This window comes from Sporothrix schenckii (assembly GCF_000961545.1).
Source record: "Sporothrix schenckii 1099-18 chromosome Unknown Cont49, whole genome shotgun sequence".
Taxonomy (NCBI): Eukaryota; Fungi; Ascomycota; class Sordariomycetes; order Ophiostomatales; family Ophiostomataceae; genus Sporothrix; species Sporothrix schenckii.
Window position 1 is genome coordinate 2,401,376 of NW_015971150.1, and position 26,048 is coordinate 2,427,423.

Genomic DNA, 26,048 nt, shown 5'->3' on the forward strand with positions numbered 1-26,048 from the left:
TTCCTTTGTTTTCTTATGTCTCCTTTTTATCCTTTTGATTCCAACTTTTACAGGTGTCCTGGATAGAACATTATGATAACGTTGGTGATGTTTTATTATCGTTTCTTGTTATTTGGTATTTGTTGACTTTTCCTTTCTTTTTTTTTTGGTCTTGTTTCGAAAAACAACTTTAATATCTTCTTGCTTTCTCTTTTTTTTAGTTTTCCTATCGGATAGGCGAACGGAAAGGACAATATCCAATACCCAGGTTGTGGTGTCGTTATTTATAGTTTTCAAAGGCGTATAGATCTTTTTGAGTTTACAATAAACAATGTTATGGACCAAGTCTGTCGTGATCTGGACGCCAGCGACATAATGATTGAAGATGCACGATCGGCCGCTAACAAAGGCCGTCGCCAACAAACAAACGACATGGTCGTTACGAAGGAAACTTGATAGCTCGAGCGGCTACGACGAGATTGAGCAGTGATATACAGATAGATGGGGAAGGGGGGTAACTTAAACGCTAGATAACCAGTCTGATGCATTATGCTGACCTGTAGCATAAGTCACGACTTATAAAATAAAAGTCACATTTACATTGAATCTATGATCACACTGAACATGTCCATGTAGAATGTCTGCTTGTGAAGCAGCTGTCGTCGTCTCTTGACGTTGGCAAGATAGGTGTAGTAAGAAAGTAAAAGAAAAATAAAACCCGGGTATAACAACAAAAAAACCGCTTGCAGACGCTGGAAAAAAGTGTGAAGATGCAAAATATGGGCTCCGAGATTGTGAAAGAACACACAACAGTCGTGGCTGCTCTCTAGTCAATGTCCATGGCGTCCGAGTCGCCGTCAGCTTCGAACGGCCGCGGCGTGTCTGCAGGTGTGCTCGCCATGGAGGCGTCCGTCTCGGGTTGCAGTGCCAGCTCCTGCTCCGCCTTGTCCTCCTGCTGCCGCTCGCGAATTCGTGCGCGTGCGTCTAGGATGGCTTTGCGTACGCTGTCGCTCTCCCGCGGCACAGACAGCGAGCTTGGATCGTTATACAAAACAAGCTGCATACCGGCTAATTCGCCATCTTTGTTGGGCAGAATGGGACGTGGGATGGCCAGCTTGCCCTTGGTGGAGCTGCCGGACAACGCGGCCGTCCGTGCTGCCAAGCGAAGATGCTTGTCAATATCGGGGAGGAGCACGAGTTTGCCGTCACCGTCTACATCGTCCTCACCGGCTGCCGTATCCGTATCCGACGCCGAGCGCTCATCGTCGGCCAACTCGTCGTCAATATTATAGATGTAGACCTTGTACTTTGTGTCATCAACCCGCATGTCGTCGTCTGCGCCAACACCGTTGAAGCTTCGGACAGAAGATCGTTGTGACCGTTGTCTGGCGCTAGATGACTGTGATAACGGAGGAGATGGCGGTGCACTGTGTACTGGAGACATAGAGGCATTGGTCAGGGCCACCTCTTCCGGGATTGATGGCGGCACATTGGGCGCATCTTGAGGGGCCGCCACGGGTGGTGGCTGAACGGCAGGTGTTTCCCGCGAGCTCTCAACGGGAACGTATAGCTTCGGGCCCGAGGCTTCTGGTTCCGTCAGCATCGGTTCCGAGCAGTTGCGGCTTCGATCCACAAAGTATTGCAAGACTACTCACCCAAGTTAAGGAGACTCAGCCGCTTGGACAGTCGCTCGTTACTCTCTGGTGTTTCCACAGCCTTCCGTTTACCGTGCCGGGCTAAGCCGGCGTCGACCGGAGCCGACCCATTGGTGGTATTATTGCGACGGGTGCCGTTGCTGTTCGGATGCAGCATCATCGTTCCTTTGATAGCGAAGCCGGCAGGGGCTGCTGAAGTGCTGGATAGTATCAGTATCGCGGGGACAGCTCGCAGCTGCCAGACCAGTCAATTGGGTGCGTCGTCGTTCCTCCGGTCTCGTCCTTTTCACCCGCTCCTCCTCATTGCACAAATCGGGTCCTGTCGCCCTTCCCCCGCGCCGTATTTGCGTCTATGTTGCCGACCTCCAGCGGCCTTTGAAGTCCCCGTCCGTAACTGTCTCAGCTTGCTCCCTTGGTGCCTCGCAGCTCTGATTTTATCTATCGGGCCACTTGAGCCGCTTGTTTATCTGAGCTCTAGAACCGCCTGCAGGCCGAGCGCGTATCTCGAACAACGTGTACTGCCAATAAGCGCCACTGGACCTAGTTTCTCGGCGTACAATCGGATAGCAGGCAAGCAAATGTCCTAGGAGGGCATCCGGGTTGGTGTGGAGAAGAGACGAGACGGCTGGAACTGGAGGTCGCGTGGCTGAGGGATGAGGTAGGTGTTTCAAGCAGGCGTCGGAACGGGTCGCTGCACGGTCGTGTGGGCGATTGCTGTGGATGAGTCACAGGTGCTGGTGTTTTGAAGATGTTTGGATTGAAGGCTGCATTCGTTGTGTTGCAGCTTCTTATCTTCTTGGCCTGAGATGCGACGGTCGCGGTTACTCATTTGGTCGAATTGGTTGTCTGACGGCAAGCGACGGACATGGTGGTCGCGCTTTCCTTTTGTATGGGGCACAGGGCAATGCTTTCCAGGGCTCCTGGCATGGCTGGCAGTGCGGCAGGTGCGCCCTTGTTCGGTATTGGCGTTGACTCATCCTGCACAACCGTTCTGCGACGGTAGTTGCCCCTCAGGCCATTTTGCCCCGCGACCTGCTATCGAGAATGTTCCTTCCGTCTCCAATGGCCAGAACGCTGGTGGAGAAGCTCGAGAAGGTACAAGTGCCACCACTCCTTCCCAATCGGCGACTAGCAACCACACACCAGAAGTGCACTTGCGATTTCTTTGTTTTTTTTTTTCAAGACTACGAAAACTACAAAACCGGCAGGACTTAAAACCAAACCAAAAACCTTTGCGCTCTACCACGACACCTCTTTGCAAATCTCTACCCCAGACCACCACTCCCACGAACACTTCCCGACAACCGCCACCACGTTTTCTTTGCGTCTCCGTCCCGGAACGCTGTTTGCGACCCTCTCAACTGCCTCTCGCCCCGCCGCGCGCCCCAGACGCTTTCTCTCGTCCGCCCCCGCCGCAGCCATGGCCGAGACGCAGAAGTGGACGGGCACCAAGGTCCGCCAGACGTTTCTGGAGTATTTCGAGAAGCGCGGACACACAATTGGTGCGTGGTGGCTGTGGACCACATGATATGCGTTCTCTGGACGTATTTGCTGACCTGACTCCTTGACAGTCCCTTCGTCGTCTGTCGTGCCCCACAATGACCCAACCCTTCTTTTCACCAATGCCGGCATGAACCAGTTCAAGCCCATCTTCCTCGGCACAGTGGCCAAGACGGACCCTCTTGCGGGACTGAAGCGTGCTGTGGACAGCCAGAAGGTGAGTGGAATATCTTATTCTCGTCGCTTCGTGTCGCCCCTCGAACTATGACTAAACTATTCTCAACCAGTGCATCCGCGCAGGCGGCAAGCACAACGATCTCGATGACGTCGGCAAGGATAGCTACCACCACACCTTCTTCGAGATGCTGGGAAACTGGTCTTTCGGCGACTACTTCAAGAAGGACGCCATCGAGATGTCCTGGGACCTGCTCACAAAGGTCTTCGGCCTCGACCCCAGCCGCCTCTATGTCACCTACTTCGAGGGCAACCCGGACATGGGCCTCGAGCCCGATTTGGAGGCCAGAGATCTTTGGAAGTCTGTTGGTGTTCCTGACGACCACATCCTGCCCGGCAACATGAAGGACAACTTCTGGGAGATGGGCGACCAGGGCCCGTGCGGCCCTTGCAGTGAAGTCCACTACGACAAGGTTGGCGGCCGTAACGCCGCCGATCTCGTCAACATGGACGACCCGCTCGTCGTCGAGATCTGGAACAACGTGTTTATCCAATTTGATCGCCAGTCCGACAAGTCACTGAAGCCGCTGCCGGCAAAGCACGTCGATACCGGCATGGGCTACGAGCGTCTCGTCTCGGCTCTGCAGAACAAGAGCTCCAATTACGCCACGGATATCTTCACCCCGCTTTTCGACCGCATCCAGGAGGTCACGGGTGCCCGGCCGTACACTGACAAGTACGGCAAGGACGACGTTGACGGCATTGATACCGCGTACCGTGTCGTCGCCGACCACATCCGTCTACTGACCTTCTCCATGGCTGACGGCGCCGTGCCCAACAATGAGGGCCGTGGCTATGTCGTGCGCCGTGTGCTTCGGCGAGGCTCTCGCTACGCCCGCAAGTATTTCAACGCCGAGATCGGCTCCTTCTTCTCCAAGATCCTGCCTGCGCTTGTTGAGCAGATGGGCCACCAGTTCCCGGAGATCATCAAGAAGCAGGAGGACATCAAGGAGATCCTGGACGAAGAGGAAGAAGCATTTTCGCGGACGCTGGACCGCGGCGAGCGCCAGTTTGAGAAGTACGCCTCTGTCGCGGTTAAGAACGGCGGCGGCGCGCTGTCTGGCGCCGACGTCTGGCGCCTGTATGACACCTTTGGTTTCCCCGAGGATCTGACACAGCTGATGGCTGAAGAGCGCGGCCTGACCATCAACAAGGAGGAGGTCGACGTGGCGCGGGAAAAGGCCCGCGAGGCTAGCAAGTCGGTCAAGGAGGCCGTCCAGACTTTTGCCAAGCTCAATGTGCACCAGATTGCCGAGCTAGAGAGCGAGCATCACCTGGAGCGCCCCAACTCCGATGCTAAGTACCTCCGCGGCGACCTTGTCAGCAAGATTCAACTCATCTACACGGGCACGGGTTTCGCCAAGAGTACCAAGGACATCCCTCTCAACACGCCCATTGGTATCCTGCTCGACAAGACCAACTTCTACGCTGAGTCTGGTGGCCAGGTTGCCGATACCGGCCGTATTGTGATTGACGACGTTGCTGAGTTCAAGGTGTTGGATGTGCAGGAATTTGGTGGCTACATTGTGCACAACGGCTACGTCGAGTACGGCGCGCTGAGTGCGGGTGACAGCGTCATCTGCGAGTTCGACGAGCTGCGGCGGCAACCCATCCGCAACAACCACACCGGCACGCACGTGCTGAACCATGCGCTGCGTGAAGTCCTCGGCGACGAGATCAACCAGAAGGGCTCGCTCGTCGACCAGGACAAGTTGCGCTTCGATTTCTCGCACAAGGCCGCCGTGTCGCTCGCCGAGATCAAGAAGATCGAGGACATGTCGAACGACGACATCCGCAGCAACCTCAAGGTCTACTACAAGGATGTGGACCTGGCCAGCGCGCGCGAGATTGAGGGTCTGCGCGCCGTCTTTGGCGAGACCTACCCCGACCCTGTGCGCGTTGTGTCGGTCGGCAAGGACATTGATGAGATGCTGAAGACGCCCAAGAACCCCGAGTGGCGCAAGTACAGCGTCGAGTTCTGCGGTGGCACGCACGTCGAGCAGACGGGTCAGATCAAGGACTTAATCATTGTTGAAGAGAGCGGCATTGCCAAGGGCATCCGGCGCATCGTGGCCTACACGGGTGACGCTGCACACCAGGCCCAGCGCGAGGCCGTGCAGATTGGAGAGCGTCTGGACGCACTCGAGGCGCTGCCGTTTGGCTCTGAGAAGGAGGCAGGCGTCAAGACGTTCGCCCTGGAGCTGAACCAGCTGGCAATCTCGGCCTTGACCAAGGACGAGCTGCGCACGCGGTTCGCCAAGGTGCAGAAGTCTGTGGTTGACGAGCAGAAGAAGCGCCAGAAGGTGGAGCTCAAGACGGCCGTCACGACGGTCACGGACCACTTTGCGAAACCGGAGAACAAGGACGCCAAGTGGTACGTCGGCCACCTGCCCATCTCGGCCAATGCCAAGGCCATTTCGGAGGTCATGAACCACTTCCGTAACAAGGACAAGGAGCGGTCCGTGTACGTCTTTGGCGGCAGCCCGGATGACGGTGTCGTTCATGGTGTCTATGTTGGCACGGTATGTTTTATCACCACGCGGCTCCTGTCACCCCTATATTTAGTTGACTGTGTTTCTTTACTAACAAGAAGTAGGACCTCGCATCCAAGGGTGTCACCGCCGAGCAGTGGTCGACTGCTGTCAGCGACGTTATTGGCGGCAAGGCTGGCGGCAAGGAGCCTGCACGCCAGGGTTCAGGGACGAAGCCCGAGAATCTCAACAACGCAGTTTCGCGCGCGGAGGAGTGGCTGTCGGAGAAGCTGAAGGAACTGAAGTTGTGAGTGGTGGAAATGGAAATCAAATAAAAATCGTTTCTATTTTCTTAGCGAATAAGGATCTGCCCTCTTCTATCATATCGCCTTTTCATTTTGTTTTCATCTGTCATATTGTTTTTGACTTTTTTTTTGGATCGTGGGACATAGGTTGCAATTGGGAGAGGATATGCAGTTAACTTCTCATGTACCGAATATATGGAATATATTCAAGTTTCATGGCTGCATTATATATGTTCGTTTTGTGTCCTTCACACCGTTGATAGCACACTGGCGTTTGCGTACCAGCTGAGCAGAGGGTTCTCGCCACTGCGCGTCGTGGTGTTCTCGATCTGTGCCCAGTGACGCATAAACTGCTCGTGCGACTGGACACTTGACAGCTTGCCAGTGATGGCGCGGTATATGGCCTCGACGACGCGGAAGTCGGTGGGGAACATGATGTCAAAGTAGCCCTGGTGCACAAGCGGCGTCGACACGGGCACGGGCCGCCGCTGGAAGCGCGTCTGCACGATGGGTGCGTTGAGCCCAGCAATCGTGTCCGGTAGCGAGTGGAAATCGCTCGTCACCAGGCGGTGTGCAGGGAAGTACTTTTCGAGCACATCGAAAAAGGCCAGCAGCCTCGTCGGCACGTACTCGGGCGGACTCAGATTGGGCGCAAAGGGCATGAAGTTGTGCTTCAGCGAGCGCAGCAGGCGGCTCGACGAGTACGGCAGCGGGAAGCGGCCCTCGGTGGCGGCGTTGCGCACACGCAGGAACCGCGCCACCTCTGGGTCGAGCTGCGGTTCGTAAAACTCGTACATGTCGCCATTGGCCGCGAGCAGCACGACGCCCTGCAGCGGTTGCTCGGTCGTGATGTTGTAGCGCAGGCAGTCGTGCGCAAAGTTGTCAAACACCTCAAAGGCCAGGAAGAAGCACGGCGACGGCTCGCGGGCAGTCCAGTCAAAGATGGACTGGTTGATGATCTCGACGCGGCCAGCGTGGCCCCGCGCGGCAGCCGCCGACGCCGCCTCGGAGGAGCCGCCGGCTGCGGCTGCGGCTGCGGTGGCACTGCTGCTTTTCTGCTGGCTGCTGCCGCTACCGCCGCTGCCAATATACAGCTGCCGCTTCTGCAGCGCGGCCAGGTTGGACGAGATCTCAATGATCTTGTAGCGTGTGCGCTCGTAGACGGCCGGCTCATTCGCGCGCAGGTAGTCGAGGATGTTGAGCATCAGCGTGCCGCGGCCGGCACCCATCTCGTAGATAATCAGGTCGTGGTACGGGAAGCTCGTTAGCATGTAGTTGGCGACGAGATAGCGCGCAACGGCCTCGCCGTAGTACGGCCGGAACAGCTCGGTTGGCGTGTACCATAGCTGGCGCGTATCGGACGGCTCGCCACCCTGTGCTACGGCCTCGGCGTCCAGCCTGTCCTCAAAGTCGGTGTATCGCTGGCCCAGGACGTCATGGAAGGCAGGCTCATCGCGCATTTCGCGGAAAGGGAAGGGCTCCTGGCCGGGCGAGAAGATAACGACTTGTTTGGAGAAGTAGCCGTAGTGTGGGTTGTAAAGACTGTCTAGACGAACGTTAGCCGGTGGATGGCCTTCCCAAGTCTCAAATGAACCGGACGCACGCACCCTCGATAAAGTCGCGCATCAACATCTTGACACGCCTTGGGCGTTCTCGACGTTGCCGCAGCTCTTGTGCCGTCACCATCGGGTACTCGGCGTACTCGGCGGACATGTCTTCCGGGTACATGTCCGTGCGCTGCTGCCAGTCACTCTCGTTGGAGCGGCTGATCCGGCCGCTGCGTGGTGCAGCTGCGTAGCCCCGAATCTGGCCATGGTCATGCTTTGGGGCGTGAGATCTTGGCCGTGAAGCAGGTCGTGAAGCTTGGGAAGATCTCGCCGCCTGGAGAGACGATGCGAGACTGGCAAAATTGCGCCGTGGCAGACACGCTGGATGGCGGAACAGCTGTCGGAACAGGCGCGAGACGAGTGGAGAGTCCATGGGCGGTCGGTAGACAGACGTGGAGAGCCCAATTGCTGTTTACATTTGCTTCTGTAACAGGGGAAATATCAGAGGCGGATTCAGATGCGGATTGGCGATTTTCTCTCTTTCGTTTTTTGGTCGTCTTCCGCTGTGGATTCTGGTTCTGGAAAGCGCAACTGCTGGTTGGCTCGAGCTTCCTGCCAGTTTCGGCGGGCCTGGCCGAGCTTGTGGCAGGCACGACTCAGGCTAGCCGAAGCCAGAAGTACAGAAGGCTGTCACTGTTTTTGGGAGGGGAAGTAGCGACCATATGTCGTCATGGACAGGCGAAAACGAGTGCCATAAAAAGGGCAATTCTACACTGATGAACATCAAACAGCACACGACATACCCAAAAAGACAAAATAACAAACAGCGCCACTCGATTGGTACAGTGTCCGGCACAGAATGTCTCTGCAAGACCACCCGAGGGCCTACGGCGCGGCCGCTCTCACGGTGGCGTTTGCAGCGGGCATTCTCGTTACGCTGGGCTTCAAAGACCTGTACCCCGATCTGGAGCACCGGTTTCAAGACAGCCTCGCGGAGAAGAGGAGCCAGCGGCGGGCAGCAGCTCTGCGGCGTGGCATGAGCAGAAAGAGTGACAGTGGAGGCTGGCTGCGCCGATCGGACACCGCATCGTCGACCCTGACGACCGGCAGCCGCAGGCGGTCCAAGAGACGGCAAAGTAGCACCACCGAGGCCGGTGTTGTTCTCGAGGACCACGAGTCGCATCCCGTCTCCTCTGACGATGAGGCCGACGACTGGTCTCTTCTAGCTGCGTCCAGTGAGCTGCACCAGGGCACACCGCCCGTGGCCGACGGCATTGCTGGCTGCATCGGCAACACGCCGTTGATCCGCATTCGCAGTTTGTCCGAGGTGACAGGATGCGAGATCCTGGCCAAGGGCGAGATGTTCAACCCGGGAGGCAGCCCGAAAGACCGCGTGGCTCTCGGTGTCATCCGGGCAGCTGAGGCGCGTGGACTGCTGGTCCCATACCGTGGCGACACAATCTACGAGGGCACATCCGGCAGCACGGGCATCTCGATTGCGACTCTGGCCCGCGCACTGGGCTACCGCGCGCATATCTGCATGCCCGACGACATGGGCCTCGAGAAGTCGCAGCTGCTGACCGAGATGGGCGCCGTGGTGGAGCGTGTGCCGGTTGCGCCCATTGTCGACCCGGGCCACTTTGTCAACCGGGCGCGGCGACTGGCAGACGAGCACGAACGCCAGCACGACGACGGTAGCAAGGGCTTCTTTTCGGACCAGTTTGAGACACCTGCGAATGCCGAGTCCCACCGTCGGGCCACAGGTCCAGAGATCCTTCGTCAAGTGGCCGCCTATTCTGGTACGCGGGAACACCAGCTCCACGTCCGCCAGCTTCAGCAAAATCCGAATCACGGGCCGCACCATAACCAATCCTTACACGTCCATTCCCCACTGGCTGCTTTTGTCTGTGGTGCTGGTACAGCCGGTACGCTGACAGGCGTTGCACGGTACCTCAAAGAGGATGCCGGTCTGCGCGAAGGCATCCGCATCGTTGCTGCCGACCCCCAAGGGTCCGGTCTCGCCAACCTTGTCCGCAACGGCGTGCTATACGCGGCGACCGAAAAGGAGGGGACACGCCGGCGATCGCAAGTGGACACCATTGTCGAGGGCATCGGCATGAACCGCATGACGGCCACGCTGGATGCCGGTCTGCACCTGATTGACGACGCGGTGTCGGTGACAGACACACAGGCCTGTCTGATGGCACGTTGGCTCGTCGAACATGACGGCATTTTTGCAGGCAGCTCAACCGCGGTCAATTGCGTCGCGGCCGTGGCTGTAGCTCTCACGCTTCCGCCCGGCAGCCGTGTTGTGACGGTGCTGTGCGACACCGGCCTCCGCCATCTGAGCAAGTTTTACAAAAAAGTGGGTGAGATGAGCGCACGGGACGAGGCCAACGACAAAACAGGCACCGTGCAGCCAGACTTACATGGTGATGACCTGCTGGGTCTGTTAGGGTTACCATCTCGGAAGAGCGAATAGGTCAGGGGGTGAATTGTGAGTTAATGTGCGAAGAATGACTCTATGTACGATACAATGGAAATGAGAAAAAGGCAAAGAGACATGACGACATTATACTGGCGATTTCTTGATACATGTCTACATAGGCCCAGTGGGAATAAAATGGGTTAGATATATGAACCGGAAAAGAGAGAAAAACACCCCTTCAAAAAGTGCTACCATCACCGCCGCTGTCTTGCCAAACTTCACAACTTTTATCTCTTAATATCTACCATATGCGCTTTTCGGTCTCCTGTATTCTTTCTACCCGGAAGATATGTCAACGGCTGGTAATGCATTTAAACATTAGACAGTGGATAGACAGACATAAGGAAAGATAAGTGATTGAGAAAATGATGAAAAGAAGGAGGCAATTCCAAAAAAAAGGGGAAAAAAGGAGAAACAGAAACAGAAGCCGAAAACCAGGCCCGTTACACCCATTGCCGCCCCAACAATTAAAAACATATAAATCAGTACACGCCGACATAAAAGCACAGCATTCAATGTGCTCACGAGAACTATGGTCAATGTTAGTATGAACTCCATAACGTGACTTATAGCGATGATAATAAGGACCGCAGCCGTTGTTGCCTACCTTCCACCGGTGTCCGCACACCATACACTCGCAAAACGTCGTCATAGGTTCATCAGCACTCCGCGTCTGGGCCTGCGTGTAGCTGACCTTCTTTTGCTTGCACTTGCTGCACGTCAACGCGTCGCTGATGGACTTCTCTGTCATCGGCACCTGCGCCTTCTTCATGTTCTCCTTCGCCAGGTCCGACTCCAGCTGCTTGAGGTGCGCAGACTTGAGCTCGTCCGACGTCATCACCACAAATACGTCGGGAGAAATCTCGCCGGACACGACTCGCCGTGCCAGCGCGGGGTTCGACCGGTTCTTGAGGTTCTGGAAGAGCGACCGCAGCTTGGCGCGGTACTCGGTGGTCTCGCCCTTGTAGGCGACAAAGGCGGCCTTTTCGACCTCGATGGCCTTGACCAGGATGACGTCGGTGGCCTCGACCGAGCGGTAGGCCAGGCCGTTGTACATGAGGCCAATACAGTTGTCGCGGCTCTGGATGCCGGTGCGGTTGACGTCGACGCCGTCCACGTCGAACTTGCGCTTCTCCGGGTCGCCCTTGTAGCGGCCGGACGTGGCAGGCGCAGGCGACGCTGTCTTGCTCTGGGGCGTGCTGGCCGAGGGCGAGGCGGTCTTGCTCGCTGTTGTACTGCCGGCAGTGCTGCCGGTTCCGGTGCCGCCCTTCTTCTTGCTGGCCTCGACGGCCTTGCGCCATTTGCTCACGATTTCAGCGGCCATCGACTTGACCTCGGCGTTGGCGTGCGTCCGCAGCTTTCCGACGATATGACCGGCTTTTGTCGACTAGAATGGAGGGAGAGTGCCCGTTAGTTTCAGGACGAACGCAATAGACAAAACCAGGGAGCGCAATCTCCAAATCCACACGTACCCGCAGCACCTCCTCGGAAGGCGCGGCGCCCTTCTTCAGCGTCTCCATGATGGCTAGGATACCCGGCACCGGCTCGTTTGAAGTCACGGCCTTGTTAAGCGCTTTGATGCGCGTGGTGAGCTCGCGCTCAATCGACTTGTCGGACATATTGGGGATGTACTGCGAAGAGAGTTGGGTTGAGGCTGAGGTTGAGGCGTTTTCGAGAAATTTCGAAAGAATATAAAGACGGAAGGATAGATCGTCGCAAGGCTGACCGCTGGCTGGGCGTGATATGGAAGAGGCTGCTGAGCAGGCGGGTGGCGATAACAGAGGTCTGTGGCGTAGAGGACGAGGGAAAAGCCAAGGACGGAGGACGCTCAAGGAGAGGTGAAGAGCGACCAGTGTAGGTCGACGGTCGCACAATGCTATGAGAAGAAGGCGGAGGCCGGACAGTACCACGCGAAACAAGGGCGTGGCAACGGGAGATCGACGCAGGGTAGGGAACGTCTAAACGCAGCGAGGCCGGAGGAACGTGGTCGTCAAAAGGAACAACAAAGAAAATAAAAAGACAAAAGACACAAAAAATTGGAGCTCGTGCCGGTGGCCACGTGCCAAGATATGCGCTGGCGGAAAACGTTCAAGAACACAGGAAATAGAACCCGGGACCAAAGTGCCGCACACGAACCCGAATTGTCTATTCGGTCGTGGTTCGTAGTAGTGAAAAAAGAGGTGCACGTACAAGTAGTCTGGAGAGGCGAGGGGAGTTAAGACAGCGGCTTCTAGAATCGAAGTCGCGCCCAGCCAATGGGTATTGTGGGTCCGAGGCCCTTGCTGTATTATATAAGCCATTTAAAGCAGTCCATCACGTGCACCTCATTTTGGACCCACTCTCAGCCTTGTGCCAGAGCCGCAAGGCTGCGCATCCACGAACGACCACTTGACGATAGGAAATCAACTGTATAGAAAGAAAGAACATGGGGTTCAGATATGGAGGTATTAAGCCTGGAAAATTTGTATGTGACAAGAGGCGATGATCAAAATCGCGAATTGTGTCCCTTTGAGTTCTGGACGAGTCGTGTTCGCTCGTGTTATTTTGCCTCTCCACGAGCTGCATCGACTTCCAACTATTTGGAGAAGGCCTTACGTTGTATATGTAGCATTAGAAGAGCCAAAAATAAAATAAATCCTCAACTTTTAATAGTTTTTAAAAGCTGGCTTTATCTCTTCAATCGGTACTCTCAAAATTTGGCCTCTCTTGTCAGTATGCTCTCAGAATGCACCCTCTGCAAGTCGTCCGAGTCCCGCTATGACTGCAGGTCGAATATTTTTGGATGGTCTGCCTATTTAACGACACAAATTTGCTCGTATCGTCTGTCGCCTCCATTTTAGCTCTTCGTCTTTTCTTCTTTCTTGAGCTACATACCTTGCTCTTCTATACGATGAGCTCACTTGCTCTCATCGAGCGGCATTCAACATCCGAGCGTGCGAGCCGCCGCCTGAGCCAACCGTCCATCTTTCAAACCCCTGCCGCCTACTAGTCACCCAGCAGCCAACCACGCGTTGAGTCTGCGTCTCTAGCGACCAAAGTCACTATACCATTGCTTTCTGTGCGAAGACTGATGTATGTCACTTGTTTCGCCTCCGTTTTGTTTTGTATTTATCAGTTTTTGACAACCGAAAGTTAAAATCCAGTAGTCTTCCCCTGCCGCCCAAGAGCGCCGACGAGCAACCGAGACCAGACTCAGGGGAACGACTGCTCTAGAGACCATATCCGCTGGAACACAATCCGAAACAAAACAGGGTAAACACTTCGCGAAACCATGTGCTTCATTGAGTTTGTTGGCTACACGTGCGGGCACACGTCATTGCCTGTCCTGCGGCCGTGCCCACTGACCACGGCAAGCCACACGTTCCCGGCCTGCTCACGCCGTGGTGACAAGACTTTCTTTGCTGGCGAGATGTGCTCCGCCTGCCAGAAGATTGTCCACAGCCGCGCGACACAAATTGAAGAGTATGAACATCGGTTCATGCACGAGCGCGGCGTCTGTGGCTGCGAGACGGTCTTCCCGTACCTGATCCGGCCCCGCGTGATTGGCAGCTGTGACGGTGGTGGCAACGAGCACACAGTCACTAGCTACCATGCCGGCGACTCTCATGGCAGAACAGATGTCTGGGCGGGCGATGGCGCCGACAGAACCTCCGAAACGCCCGATATCCCGGAAACCACCGAGATACAGTTGCCGCCGTTACTTTGCGAGGCCACAGATCCCGCTGGGCGCACGACGGTGTCCGTCCGTCTCTCCAGCTTGTACGCGGCCGAGTGGGTCACTGACCACCGCGCGCGCCATGATACCGGTCTCTGTCAGTGTCGCATCGACTTTCGAGCCTATAAGGAGGCCAAATGTGATGGGATCGAACGGCCCGAGGTCTGGACAGGCGAGACCCAAGCCGAGAACGACACTGGAGCGTCACGATCTCTCCGTCGAGCAGTCTCAATGTCGGTGATATCTTCCAGCAGCGACAGCGAAGAATTCACGACCCCGGCGCGGCAACTCACACGCAGCAGCTCGCACGACGACTTTTCGTACTTCTTGGCCGGAGACGGTCAGCAGGCCAATGCCTCCAAGGGCCTTGTCACCGCTGCGGGCGCATTGCAAGATGCACTGTACGACGCCCAGGGTAGCCAAGACCACGTCGTGCAGGAGGACGGGTTTGTCGTAGCCCACACACCAATTACACCACTCCCCAGCAAGAGCGTGCGCTACGGAGGCGCTGTCTTTGCCGAGGTGCCCGAGTACCTCCGGCTTATGGGGCCTTTCTTGTCCCAGCCGTCTCCATACGCCCCCGGTAGCAGCGACCAGGCGGTGATGCTCGATTGTGTTCTCGACGAGACTGGTGGGGAGTTGACCCTGTTCGAAGGGCACAGGAATGAAGGATTTAGCTGGGGAGCCGACCACGTCCAGAACCAGTCCAGACAGTCAAGCGGACGGCCCCGGGCCCGGACGATGGCCAATATGAAAGAGCACCACGAGCAGCAAGCCCGCATGAGAGTTCCACTTGTCGGTTTCCCAATTGGAGCAGGCCCGGAAGGCGTCTCCCACGCAATCCCGTGGCGCAATCGACCGCCGTGTTGGAGACGCTCTTGAAACAAGAACGAAGTTGGGGCGGGGAAATTAGGAGGGCGAAGATGACATGCTATGACCCGGTTAGAATATTGATGGGTTGGCAAACGCTGCAGACCTGGGGGTGCTGTTGTTGCAGAATGTTTCCCCAAGGGGCTTGAAAACCCTGGTAAAGACGTTTGGTTGGGTTGGTTTGATGTTGTTTCCGGGATTTAAGCGATGATTTTTTTTATGTTGATGACAAACGACCTAGACGAAAATGATTTATGATTAGCTCAAGAGAATATGAATTGGGGGCTTTATTTTGTTTTGTATTGTTTCTGCTGTTGTTGTGGACTTCTTCATAACCGGGAACAAGCAATTGTGTGAGCCGTGTTGTCGCTCGTCTTGCCCGTCTCCAGAAAAGAGCATGATAAAAAAGTAGTAAAAGTGAAAAAGTAAAAACAAAATGAAACATAAAAAAATGAAAAAAAGTAAATGATGATAATTGCTTCGCATATATACACACGATTCCTCCACTGCGCGCTGGTCCAACGCTCTCCAAGCGATTCATTTCTTATATTACCGATCGACCTCACCTTGAAGAGAACACGTATTAGTAGGGGGAGCTAGAAAATAAGAGACGCAGGTCAACGGAAAACCTGGCAAGACTTACCAAACACCAAATCCATCGTGCCAATCACGGCCACAGCATCGGCCAGCAGATGGCCACGGGACACATGGTCGAAGCCCGCGAGATGGGCAAAGCCAGGCGCACGGATGTGCACCCGGTACGGCCGCTCGCTGCCGTCGCTGACCACGTACACAGCCATCTCGCCCTTGGGCGCCTCGATTGCGCTGTAGGTGTCACCGGGCGGCACCGCATAGCCCTTGGTGTACAGCAGGAAATGGTGGATCAGCGCCTCCATGTTCTCCTTCATGGCCGCACGCGGCGGCGGCGACACCTTGTAGTCCTCGACGCGCACGGGACCCGCGGGCATCTTGTTCAGGCACTGGTGGATGATGCGCAGCGACTGGCGGAACTCCTCCATGCGGCACAGGTACCGGTCGTAGCAGTCGCCGTTGATGCCCACAGGAACATCAAACTCGACCTGGTCGTACGCGTCGTACGGCTGGTTTTTGCGCACGTCAAAGGGGACACCCGAGCCGCGCAACATGACACCCGTGAACGACAGGTTCAGCGCCTCCTCGGCGGACACAACGCCAACGCCCTGCAGACGGTTGATCCAGATGCGGTTGTCCGTCAGCATCTCCTCCGTCTCGTCAATGCGATCGCCAAACTGCGTCGCCCACTGGTAAATGTCGTCGAGTAGGCCGATCGGGATGTCCTGGTGGACACCGCCAGGGCGGACATAGGCGGCGTGCATACGCGCACCAGAAACACGCTCGTAAAATTCCTATATGCCGTCAGCGTCGTCAGCTTTCAGTCTCGGCCCCATCGACCCTCAACCCAACGAAAACTAAAAAAGAAAGAAAAAAAGAAATAAAAAGCGGGCGTACCATCAGCTTTTCGCGCTCCTCGAAACCCCACAGGAAGGGTGTTAGGGCACCGACGTCCATGGCGTGCGACAGAACAGACATCAGGTGGTTCAGCACGCGCGTAATCTCGCCAAACAACGTGCGGATGAACTTGGCCCGCTGCGGGATCTCAATGTTCAGCAGCTTCTCCACGGCCAGCGAGAAGCACTGCTCGTTCGTCATCATGGACACGTAGTCGAGCCGGTCAAAGTACGGCAACGCCTGCAGGTACGTCTTGTACTCGCACAACTTCTCCGTGCCACGGTGCAACAGGCCAATGTGCGGGTCCGCGCGGATAATCTCCTCGCCGTTGATCTCCAAAATAAGCCGCAGCACACCGTGAGCAGCCGGATGCTGCGGACCAAAGTTGACTGTGTAGTGTCGCATCTTGCGGCCCTCGACCGTGTTGTCCGTCACAGGCGCCTTACTGTACTCCTCACTCGGCACCTGGCGCCCCAACAGATCCTCGGGGCTCGGCACCTGGAAGTCTTCGCCGACGGGCACAATGCGCGTGCCCTGGCCCTCGTACGGCGACGCATACCGGCGTTGCGTGGCGGTCGAAAACGCAGCCCGGAGAGCTGGTGTCCGTCGTGCCAGAGCGGCGGCAGCCTGGACTTTAGGGGACGTGGAAGTGATTGGGCGCAGGCACAGCCGCTTAGCGGTGCCACGGCCGGCTAGCCGGTAGAGGCTCGACATGGCTGTGATGGCCCCTGCCTAGGTCGAACAGACGGGTTATATCGCTGCTGATAGGCGACAAGTTGGCGAAGGATCGCAAGCCCGGAAAAACGAGTCAAGTTGTTTGAGGAGGGGAGATTGGATCGACAGCTGTCGACGGGCGAACGCAGCGCACGCGTCCCGGAAAAGATTGACGGGGTTGACAATTCGCGTCCCCGATGCGAATTGCACTTTCGGAGCCGGTGTAGGATTGCGGAGATCGGTCGGGGAGAGGGAAGAGACAGCCGTATGTGCCGTTCAGTGCTTCAAAATGTCTCGCGCCGTCCAGACCGGAGCTCTTCACCCAGGGAAGGAAGAAACTACGACCGGAACAACTGGCCATCCGTTCGGACCCGCTTATCTTCCGCTTCGAGCGAGTCACAGAGCTTCAATTACATTGGTAGGTTTCATTGGCCAATCGTTCATTTAGTGGGTCAGACTGACCTGGCGTACCCCACCAAGAGTTCCTTCCCGGCGAGAGCAGGCGAGCGATAAGGCCCTTTGCTTGGGGCGATAAAGAAAAAAAGTTTTGCCTGCATTTTGGCGCGACAGCCTTCTCTCCTCGACGACACCACCACAACCGCATCGCCATGCAAACACAATGGCACCGCTAACGAAACCTAGTCAAGAAGAGGTCGACCGACGGAGGGTGAGTAGCTCCTTGCAGGAAGGTATTTTTATTTGCATTTTTTTTCTTGCCCACTAACATCGACCTCGTGCAGACGATTGGAGTCAACCTCGAGACGGTCACAAATGTCTCGGCCACCGAGTTCCCCGGCAACTACCCCGGTGAGGACCTAGCGTGGGACGTCGACGAGTTCCGCGACAGTCTGAAGGTCGTATTCCACAAGAACGAGCCGTGCGATGCGGCATTCTCGATCGTCGGCATCGACGCCAGCGTCGCCAACGCCTTCCGCCGCATCATGATCGCCGAGATCCCGACGGTCGCCATCGAGACGGCATTCATCGATAACAACACCTCTGTGATCCAGGACGAGGTGCTCGCACACCGCCTGGGCCTGATCCCGTTCCGTGGCGGCAAGGACGGCCTGCGCAACTTTATCAAGTTCTGGAAGCGCCCGGCGGCCGACGCCGACCCGAGCGAGTTCCCGACGTCGTTTGACTACAACACACTCAAGCTGGACCTGCGTGTCGAGTGCACGCGCAACGCTGCCGCCGCGCCCGGCGAGACCGACCCCACGAAGCTCTACCACCACGCGCACGTCTACGCCAAGGACATTGTGTTTGTGCCGGAGGGCCGGCAGCCTGAGTACTTTTCCGGCGACGACGCCATTGTGCCCGTCAACCCGGACATTCTGGTGGCGAAGCTGCGGCCCGGCCAGGTCATTGACATTGAGATGCACATGCACAAGGGTGTCGGCGGCGACCACGCCAAGTTCTCGCCCGTGTGCACGGCGTCGTACCGCCTGCTGCCCATCATCAACATCACGCAGCCCATTGTCGGCGCCGACGCCATCAAATTCGCAAAGTGCTTCCCCGAGGGCGTGATTGGCCTTGAAAAGGTCACAAAGAAGATGGCCGAGCAGGACAAGGCATACGCGGAGCACGTGGGCGAGACGCGCGCGACTGTCGTCGACCCAATGCGCGACACGGTCAGCCGCGAGTGCCTACGGCACCCCGAGTTCCAGGGCAAGGTGAAACTGGGTCGGCGCAAGGACCACTTTATCTACTCGGTGGAGAGCACGGGCCAGTGGGACAGCGACGAGCTGTTCCTGGAGTCGGTCAAGATGCTAAAGGCCAAGTGCCAGAAGCTGGAGAAGCAGGTCAAGAACATGATCCGCTGAGAGGCGGCCCAAGGTGTGTATTGTGGAGCGGCTTTGCATAGCATTTACGGCATGTTTCTTTTTGTGTCATTTTTGTCGTTATTCTGTCCATGGAATTCGTTCGGGCTTCTTTCTCTGGTGTCATTTGTTTGCTGCATCATACATAGACGGGTTGTATTTAAGTACCCACGGGGTGGAAACACGGCGTTTGGCATATCAAATATCGAAATGGAGTCAAAGTTTGATGAAACAAAAGGTCCCTCTTTCTTTTTACTGAAAGACTGTAGTTTGCTATGTACTGTGTGTAGTATCATTTACTCTTCGTTCGTGCATCATTGGACTGCCGTCTCACCTTAATTCACGCCTTGGACGTCAAAATAAAACTAAAAACCAGGCTCGGGAACGCAGGGTCTGTGATGACCACTTCAAAGCCGTGCTCTAGTTTTAGATCTGTGAGGGTCTTGTCGAGGTTGGGCCGCGTCTGCTGCTCCAAACTCGGCGGACTGCGCATGTAGAGAGTCTTGCCCTCGGCGCGAATCGACGGCTTCTTCAACTGCGCCTCGGGGCGGTCGCTAAATGAGTCGAGGAACTCGCCGAGCGTCATGTTGAGATCCGTCGGCAACGGCCGCGCCTTCTGGTCCTCGGAGCACACGGGGCAGTCCTCTTTGCGCTCGTGCTTGAATGTGTACGTGTAGATGCTCTCGTTGCCCGAGTACATCATGTAGTTGGCCTCATCACCGAATGGGGGCACGACGCTTGTGGCGAATTTGAGGACCTCGTTGCAGCAGCTGGCGGCGATGACGGCGTTGGTCGACGCAATGGCCGGGATGATGTTCTTGACGACGCCCTGCGTCAGCGCGTACGTGACGCCTGCAATGTTAAACTCGCTGGCGCGGATCAGCGCCTTCTGGTACAGCCACGAAATGTGCTCCGGGTCGTCCTTGTCGAGCGCCGGGAACGGCTTCTCCTTGTCCCAGGCGATGACGTGGGCCCATTCGATGCAGTGTTCGGGCTGCCGCGGAATGCTGGCAATCGTACACAGCGGCACAGCAGCACGGGGTGCATGCATGTCGAGCTGGCACTCGATGCAAGACGTGATTGACGGGATGATGACACGGGCCTGGCCCTTGAAGCCTTCGGTGCCGCCGTCGATCAGCGGCTTGATGCCGTCGTTTGTCTCGTCCGACTCGGCCATGCTGACGAGCGTCGCGTTGATCCAGCGCCGCGCCTCGATGCTGTCCAGGCCGCACACGACGATCTGGAACTGCATGTAAAAGTCTTCGTCAAAGTCCTGGATGCGCTTGTTGTGCGGCGTGATGGTGACGCCGCGCACACGCCGCATGACAAACTGGGCCGCTACCTCGGCCTTGTATTTGCCAACATCGGACTTGCGGAACAAGAACTGTCGGTTGAGGTTCGAGATGTCGATGGTGTCCATGTCGATGACGTGAATGTCCTTGAACCCCGACAGGGCCAGGTCTTTGAGGATCTCGCAGCCCAGGCCGCCGGCGCCGATTACCAGGATCTTCATTCTATCGACACTCGGGATTACATTCTCCGCCTCGTATCCGGCCTCCACGGGCGTGAACGGCCCGGCGGTTGCCCGGACCCGGTCCAGGTATTTCCTGCAGCAGCATTCGTCAGCATCAAAGACTGGTCAGGCGAGCAAGTGCCGGAGGAAGCCGTGGCGGTTAGGACGGTTGGGACGGTTGGCGCATCTGTTCGCAAAGCCGACCGGGACATACCATCGCTCAGAACGTGTTTCTACCACAGTGTCAGCCATGTCGAAAGAACAAAACGCGGCCCTTTCCCGGTGTTGTCTGTCGTCGAGATGAGGCTGTCGTCCTGTTACAAATCGCGGGGCGTTCGACAGCTGCCTGTATTACCTGAGCTTTAGGCGATTGCAACAGCGCCAGGAGCTTATCGATAAGCTTTACAGCGCATTCGCTCCGCTATAACGTCAGCGGTCACAGCCAAGTTAGTGCCCAGTGGAGCAAGGCTTCATCCAATCTGCGCACCGCCGCCCTTCACTTCATGCGACAAACCAAGCAACAAACACATGCCGCTCCGTTGACAAGCCGAATCGTCAGTGTCTTGGTGCACACGTGGGCTAAACATGGCTGCACTACTCTCGCCCGTCAGCACATCCTACAACAAGGCGGCTGCACACGACGAGCCGTTGCTTCAAGAGGTGAGAAAGACGACGACATCTTTGTCGCCAACGACAGCTCCGACGTCAACGCCAAAAAGACTGCACTTTGCGGCCGAATCGGCTGACGAGGCGCTGGATATTTTGCGGAACGAACCCGACTACGATTCACTTGTATCAGTCCTGCAGTACCTTCTCTCTGGCAAGTCCGAAGTCGACGTCCGCCAGCCTACGCCGTTGTCCGCGCAGCTGGTCCAGGTGCTGGTGACGGCCATTGTGCCCAACTACTGGCCGCTCCTCCGAGACGAGGGTGTCAAGGATCAGAACGGGCAATCTGCTTTTGCGTCGTTGCTCGCGTGCCTCCGGAGCGTGACCGGCCTAAGTGCTTTGGTCGCGAGACTCCGTGCTCTCTTAGCAGAAGTAAAAACGAAGACAACGACGGCAGCAGGCAGCGTTGCCACTGCCACAAACGATCAGCCAGGAAACCCGGCATGGCAGCTCCGGATCCTGGTCGATTTGCTGTCTGAGCTCTTGGCCGGCGACGAGGTCGTTTGCCAGGTCTGGACCGTCAGCACGGCCGCATCCGATGATGATGCCAAACAGCGGCCGCTCGCACAAGAGTACTTAAGTATCATTGGCGGTGGGCGGATTGTCTCGCTTGCGGCCGAATCTGAGATGGTTGTTCGTTCCGAGTTCAGTGCCGAGAAGCTCCCTGCGACCTGGGTCGCCAATGGTAGAGAATACGGTTTGTGGCTGGCAAAGGGCATTATGTGGTGGGCCGCAAAAGACGCGGACCCAGAGCACAAGAAAGTGCAAGGTTCTCTTCTTGCGAAAGCTCTTCGGCTTGGATATCCTGGTACGTTTTAATATCTTGTTATTTAATTACCTTTGTTGCGTTGATTGGAGCACTACTGACATAATCAGACACTGTGGTCTCATCTCTCGTCTCTGATCTCATCCTGATCAATGCTGGGTTGGACAACAGTACTTTGAGCCATATTCTGCAGCATCTTCCAGCTCACGAACAAAAGAAGATACTGTTTGGTGTACTGAAATATGCGGCGGAGACCTACCTTTCACCTTCTCCAGACTCTACGGTTGTTGACACAGCAACTGTGGCTGCCGTAGCCAGTCTCATAAAAAATGTGGCCGATAGCAGCACCACTCTCCGAGAGCAGCTCATTTCGTGGCTCTTGACAAATGCCGCCGTGGGACTGATCAACGGTATCGGCATTCGGCGGGCAGTCGTTGTTGTGGTTGCTGAAACACCGAAGAGCCTGACCGAGATTTTGCAGAAGTCGATAGCCGAGTTCGGCGACCAATTGTTTATCAAGCATGCCCCGATAATACAGCAAGAAGGTGAGCACATGGTATTATTGAAGTAAAAAAATGGAAATGAAGGAACAAACACTGACAAATACAGCCAAGGCACAAGTGATACTTCTTTGCGCTGGGTACGTTAGCCGGGGATCACAACGAGCGCTCACTTCTCTGCTACGATCTCGAACGTATCTCCAGACGGTGTCGAATCGTTTGGGTGCGTCACACAACCGGGCCAAGTTTCTAGGCATGGTAGTCGGCGAGGCACTGTCCGGGCTCATTGACGACAATAACAAGAAACTCGACTTCCACATGGACGAGACAAAATCGGACGAGGCCATATGGTACAAGGGCCTTGTGCAGGTCTCTGACACGATGGGCTCGCTTGAGTCACTGAGGAAACAAACACCAGAAACAAAGGGCACGTCAGCCGCGACAAAGACAACCAAAGCAGCCAAAACAGATAAACTGAAGCCGTCCAAAGCAGCTGCGAAGCCGGTCCGCCGGCCGCCAGTCCAACCAAGACAATCAGGCTTTGTCATTGAGGAGGTCAATCCGGACAACGATGATGGCGTAACAGGCGCTGTGGAGGACGATATTGTTGCCTACGGCAAACCAGACTCGGATGCCGAAGACTCGGACGACGACCCGACCATGATCCGCCGCGACAAGCCCAAGGCGCCCGTGTACATCCGCGACCTGATTTCTTACTTTCGTGACATTGAGAACTACGACAAGCAGAAACTGGCTCTGGCCACTGCACCTGTCCTCATCCGTCGCAAAGCCACATTCGGCACAGAGGTGCAGCAGCATGCTCAAGACCTCGCCTCGATTCTCGTCGGCCTCCAGGACGCCTTCGAGATGGCCGATTTTGACCAGCTACGACTGCAGGGCATGGTGGCCCTCGTTGTGGCCCAGCCCCAGCTCGTCGGGCCGTGGTACGCCCACACTTTCTTCGATGGCGACTACTCTCTCGCTCAGCGGGCATCCGTCTTGACGGCGATGGGTCTGGGAGCCCGCGAACTGGCCGGCTTTGACATCTCGGAATACGCATCGGCCGCCGCGTTTCCCTCGAAGCAGCTGCCCAACCGCATGGAGCGCCTCTACGTGGCCCCAGAAGCGTCCCAACCAGGCTTTGGGCCGGGCAGCGCCTCGTCTCTCAAGGCGCTCGGCCCGGGCGTTCTCGACTCCATTACAGACTCGCTCACAGCCACATTCCTCCGTCCCATCGCTGCTCAGGCGGCAGACGAGGCGACAGGCCCAGACGCTCTCAAGCTGACCTCGTTCAAGTCACGCTTGTCGAAGAGCGCCGGCGATAAAAAGGCTGTGAACACAGCAAAAGGAAAACGCACGGCCGCACAACCAGCAGCCGCCGTCAACACGTCTGGACCGCTCCTCTCGTCCGCATTCTTCTTCCCACTCGCTGCTCGGTTCCAGCTCGCGCTCCAGACGTCGTCTTCGGCGCGTATGCGCCGCGTCCTCTTTGACCCTTCGCTGCTCTCGCTCTACCTCAAGACACTCGCTGTAATCCTGCATGCCGCTGGTCCTGGTTTGCTCGCCCTGCCCGACATGACAGCCGAGCTGTGGCGCCTTCTGCTCAGCAGTAGTGTGCAGGCCCACTGCGCCGGTGACGTGCTTGTGACGCATGCTGTGCTCTTTGCCCTCATGGCGCTGCTTGACGTCAACGAACACCGCGTCCGCGAACTATGTCGCGATCTGCCGCGCGAGGTTGTCCAAACCCGGGACTGGGCGCTGCAAGTACTGGACGATATCCGCAGTAGCGGCAGCGGAGGCACTGATTCCAGTGGTAGCAGTCAAGAGAGCGAGATACAAATGCTGGCCGCCGGCGCTTACATCAAACTGACCGAGGGCATGGAGAGCTACAAGAATCTGCTCCTGGGCGAGATGATTGGCTGAATAAGAAAATGATGCGTGGGAAAAAGTAAATAGGACCATGAAAACAGGGCAGTTATCCAGCGGCCTATTTTCAGGTGGCAACGCTCTACAATGCGCTATGCTTCAGGCGTGCTGGGCGTCGCCACGATCGCCTGTGCCGCACGTGACCCCCTTCGGCTGACGCCGGAAATGCATCGCTCCACCAGAAGGCTGTCGCAATTCTGGACTGACAAATGCAAAGCAACCAAACTCCAAAAAAACCTGCTCATGTTTATTTCCTCTCCGACAAGTCCCACGAAGTTTTTTTCTTGTCAAACGACGACTTCGTATACCGTCCCTTCTCGCAGTCTTTCGGCCTTATCCTACACCTCTCAAATCTCCCCGTACCACACACAATGTCGTCTTCACAGCAGAAATCATCAGTTGGTACGAGACCCATCCGGCTCCTACGTCATGGCAAAGATCACGACTCGCAACCCTTGCTAACATCTGCTCTCCTCACCAGCGGCCGAGTCGTGCCCGGCACCCTCCATTGCGACCAGCGAAGCTGCCTCGAAGCCCAAGGTTCGTACCAATTCCAATTTGCGAAATCCAGTTGGCCCTCGAAGTCCGTCCCCGACCAGATCGAATTGGCCCACTAACAGTCACCAGCCCTGCTGCGTTTGCACGCAGGAAAAGTCCAAGCGCGACGAGTGCATGCTCTTCTCCAACGCCGCGAACCCATCCGTCGACTGCAAATCCACCATCGACCAATACCGTACCTGCATGGCTGGCTTTGGCTTCAAGGTATAAACGGGCAGAATGGACAAGAGAAACGAAAGCAGAGACAAAATGATATGAAGAAAAAGAAACGGAGTGAAACAGAGAGGCGGTGTACCTGCAGCGCACGAACGCGGCGGTCAGCCTAATTGTACGATATAATGTTCAATGAAAGGCATCATAATGGTTAGAAAAAGGTCACGGCCCACGTTTTAGATTCACCAGGACGAATAACAGATTCCCCACGATTTTATACACCTTTGATTACCGTCAGTTCTTCCCAGTTTCTCTCGGATCCTCCCAGTTCAGTTGCCTCTTCTCAGCCACGCCGAGTGTTATTGCCGATGTCTATGTTGAACATGCTGTCTTGTGATCCAGGCCAGCTCTCGACCTCGACTCTCAATCTTGAATCGTATCAATCTCCATGGTCCCGTCGTCAAGGACTGCCTTCTGCGCGTCCTCGGCCAGTCCGCTATACACCATCTGTAACACGCTCGTCAGGTTCATGCAGCTGTTGTAGAACCGGCCCACCTTGTCGGCCACGGTGCGCTGCTTGACATCGCGGGCTTCCATGGCAGCCACCAGCCGGCCCATTTGTTCCTGCCGGGTGCGTGCTCTGCACTGTTAGCAAGGCTTCAACACCGAGACAAAATTGCTGTTGGTCGACCTACTTAGCCATGTCACGCTCGGCCATGCGTGCCTCTGTTCTCTTGACAATCTCGGCCACCTTGGTCTGGTACTTTTTCTCAATCTTCTTGCGGGCCGCAAACCGATGTTTCTTGTGCTGTACTACTTCAGTATTTGATACTCTCTCCGCCTCTCCTTGGAAGGTCAGAGTCTACCTCGTCAATGACTTTCTTCAGCTCTGTAGCAGCTAGAACAGGGTCGAAATCGACGTCGGCATCACTATCGACGCCCGGGTCTGAGCTCAAGCCGGTCAGGTCAACGCTGGGTTGGCGGCGCGATGTGCTCAATTTTTTGGGAGGCATCGTGGTGTTTTTGATATTCGAAATGTGCGTAATGTTGAACAATCAGTTTTGAGTTATTAGAAAGAAGGAGAAGAGAAACGAAGAAAAACGAGAGTTTCAGGAGCCGCTCAGGGGACCATGAGGCCCCTTCCCTAGATGGATGCCAAATATCTTCATAGTTGTTGGCA

The 26,048-nt window shown here is 56.2% G+C and overlaps 12 protein-coding genes across 12 annotated transcripts; 6 read left to right on the forward strand and 6 right to left on the reverse strand.

Moving 5' to 3' along the window:
• Positions 1-805: 805 nt before the first annotated feature.
• On the reverse strand, positions 806-1,582 carry SPSK_10971 (uncharacterized protein; the record flags this gene model as incomplete). The annotated part of the gene is made up of 1 exon (XM_016737192.1): positions 806-1,582. The coding sequence occupies one exon, from the start codon at positions 1,580-1,582 to the stop codon at positions 806-808; it is 777 nt and encodes a 258-aa protein (XP_016583292.1).
• Positions 1,583-3,054: 1,472 nt separating this feature from the next.
• SPSK_04905 (alanyl-tRNA synthetase) lies at positions 3,055-6,150 on the forward strand (the record flags this gene model as incomplete). The annotated part of the gene is made up of 4 exons (XM_016731665.1): positions 3,055-3,136; positions 3,206-3,351; positions 3,422-5,890; positions 5,965-6,150. 4 exons carry the CDS (start codon positions 3,055-3,057, stop codon positions 6,148-6,150), a joined length of 2,883 nt encoding a protein of 960 aa, XP_016583293.1.
• Positions 6,151-6,392: 242 nt separating this feature from the next.
• SPSK_05157 (uncharacterized protein) lies at positions 6,393-8,124 on the reverse strand (the record flags this gene model as incomplete). Its single annotated transcript, XM_016731907.1, has 2 exons — positions 6,393-7,690; positions 7,752-8,124. The coding sequence occupies 2 exons, from the start codon at positions 8,122-8,124 to the stop codon at positions 6,393-6,395; spliced, it is 1,671 nt and encodes a 556-aa protein (XP_016583294.1).
• Positions 8,125-8,550: 426 nt separating this feature from the next.
• Positions 8,551-10,173, forward strand: SPSK_05191 (cysteine synthase A; the record flags this gene model as incomplete). Its single annotated transcript, XM_016731941.1, has 1 exon — positions 8,551-10,173. The coding sequence occupies one exon, from the start codon at positions 8,551-8,553 to the stop codon at positions 10,171-10,173; it is 1,623 nt and encodes a 540-aa protein (XP_016583295.1).
• A 527-nt stretch (positions 10,174-10,700) lies between these two features.
• Positions 10,701-11,798, reverse strand: SPSK_05387 (transcription elongation factor S-II; the record flags this gene model as incomplete). The annotated part of the gene is made up of 3 exons (XM_016732135.1): positions 10,701-10,709; positions 10,787-11,566; positions 11,652-11,798. The coding sequence occupies 3 exons, from the start codon at positions 11,796-11,798 to the stop codon at positions 10,701-10,703; spliced, it is 936 nt and encodes a 311-aa protein (XP_016583296.1).
• Positions 11,799-13,450: 1,652 nt separating this feature from the next.
• On the forward strand, positions 13,451-14,776 carry SPSK_05305 (uncharacterized protein; the record flags this gene model as incomplete). Its single annotated transcript, XM_016732054.1, has 1 exon — positions 13,451-14,776. One exon carries the CDS (start codon positions 13,451-13,453, stop codon positions 14,774-14,776), a length of 1,326 nt encoding a protein of 441 aa, XP_016583297.1.
• Positions 14,777-15,313: 537 nt separating this feature from the next.
• On the reverse strand, positions 15,314-16,966 carry SPSK_05185 (NADH dehydrogenase (ubiquinone) Fe-S protein 2; the record flags this gene model as incomplete). The annotated part of the gene is made up of 3 exons (XM_016731935.1): positions 15,314-15,330; positions 15,408-16,149; positions 16,253-16,966. The coding sequence occupies 3 exons, from the start codon at positions 16,964-16,966 to the stop codon at positions 15,314-15,316; spliced, it is 1,473 nt and encodes a 490-aa protein (XP_016583298.1).
• Positions 16,967-17,585: 619 nt separating this feature from the next.
• Positions 17,586-18,789, forward strand: SPSK_05354 (DNA-directed RNA polymerases I and III subunit RPAC1; the record flags this gene model as incomplete). Its single annotated transcript, XM_016732103.1, has 2 exons — positions 17,586-17,633; positions 17,707-18,789. 2 exons carry the CDS (start codon positions 17,586-17,588, stop codon positions 18,787-18,789), a joined length of 1,131 nt encoding a protein of 376 aa, XP_016583299.1.
• Positions 18,790-19,126: 337 nt separating this feature from the next.
• Positions 19,127-20,551, reverse strand: SPSK_05272 (ubiquitin-activating enzyme E1 C; the record flags this gene model as incomplete). The annotated part of the gene is made up of 2 exons (XM_016732022.1): positions 19,127-20,393; positions 20,514-20,551. 2 exons carry the CDS (start codon positions 20,549-20,551, stop codon positions 19,127-19,129), a joined length of 1,305 nt encoding a protein of 434 aa, XP_016583300.1.
• A 333-nt stretch (positions 20,552-20,884) lies between these two features.
• On the forward strand, positions 20,885-24,154 carry SPSK_04884 (telomere length regulation protein; the record flags this gene model as incomplete). Its single annotated transcript, XM_016731644.1, has 3 exons — positions 20,885-21,773; positions 21,842-22,276; positions 22,341-24,154. The coding sequence occupies 3 exons, from the start codon at positions 20,885-20,887 to the stop codon at positions 24,152-24,154; spliced, it is 3,138 nt and encodes a 1,045-aa protein (XP_016583301.1).
• Positions 24,155-24,528: 374 nt separating this feature from the next.
• Positions 24,529-24,925, forward strand: SPSK_05675 (cytochrome c oxidase assembly protein subunit 17; the record flags this gene model as incomplete). Its single annotated transcript, XM_016732416.1, has 3 exons — positions 24,529-24,559; positions 24,639-24,697; positions 24,785-24,925. 3 exons carry the CDS (start codon positions 24,529-24,531, stop codon positions 24,923-24,925), a joined length of 231 nt encoding a protein of 76 aa, XP_016583302.1.
• A 366-nt stretch (positions 24,926-25,291) lies between these two features.
• On the reverse strand, positions 25,292-25,881 carry SPSK_05594 (uncharacterized protein; the record flags this gene model as incomplete). Its single annotated transcript, XM_016732337.1, has 3 exons — positions 25,292-25,508; positions 25,564-25,676; positions 25,735-25,881. 3 exons carry the CDS (start codon positions 25,879-25,881, stop codon positions 25,292-25,294), a joined length of 477 nt encoding a protein of 158 aa, XP_016583303.1.
• Positions 25,882-26,048: the final 167 nt, after the last annotated feature.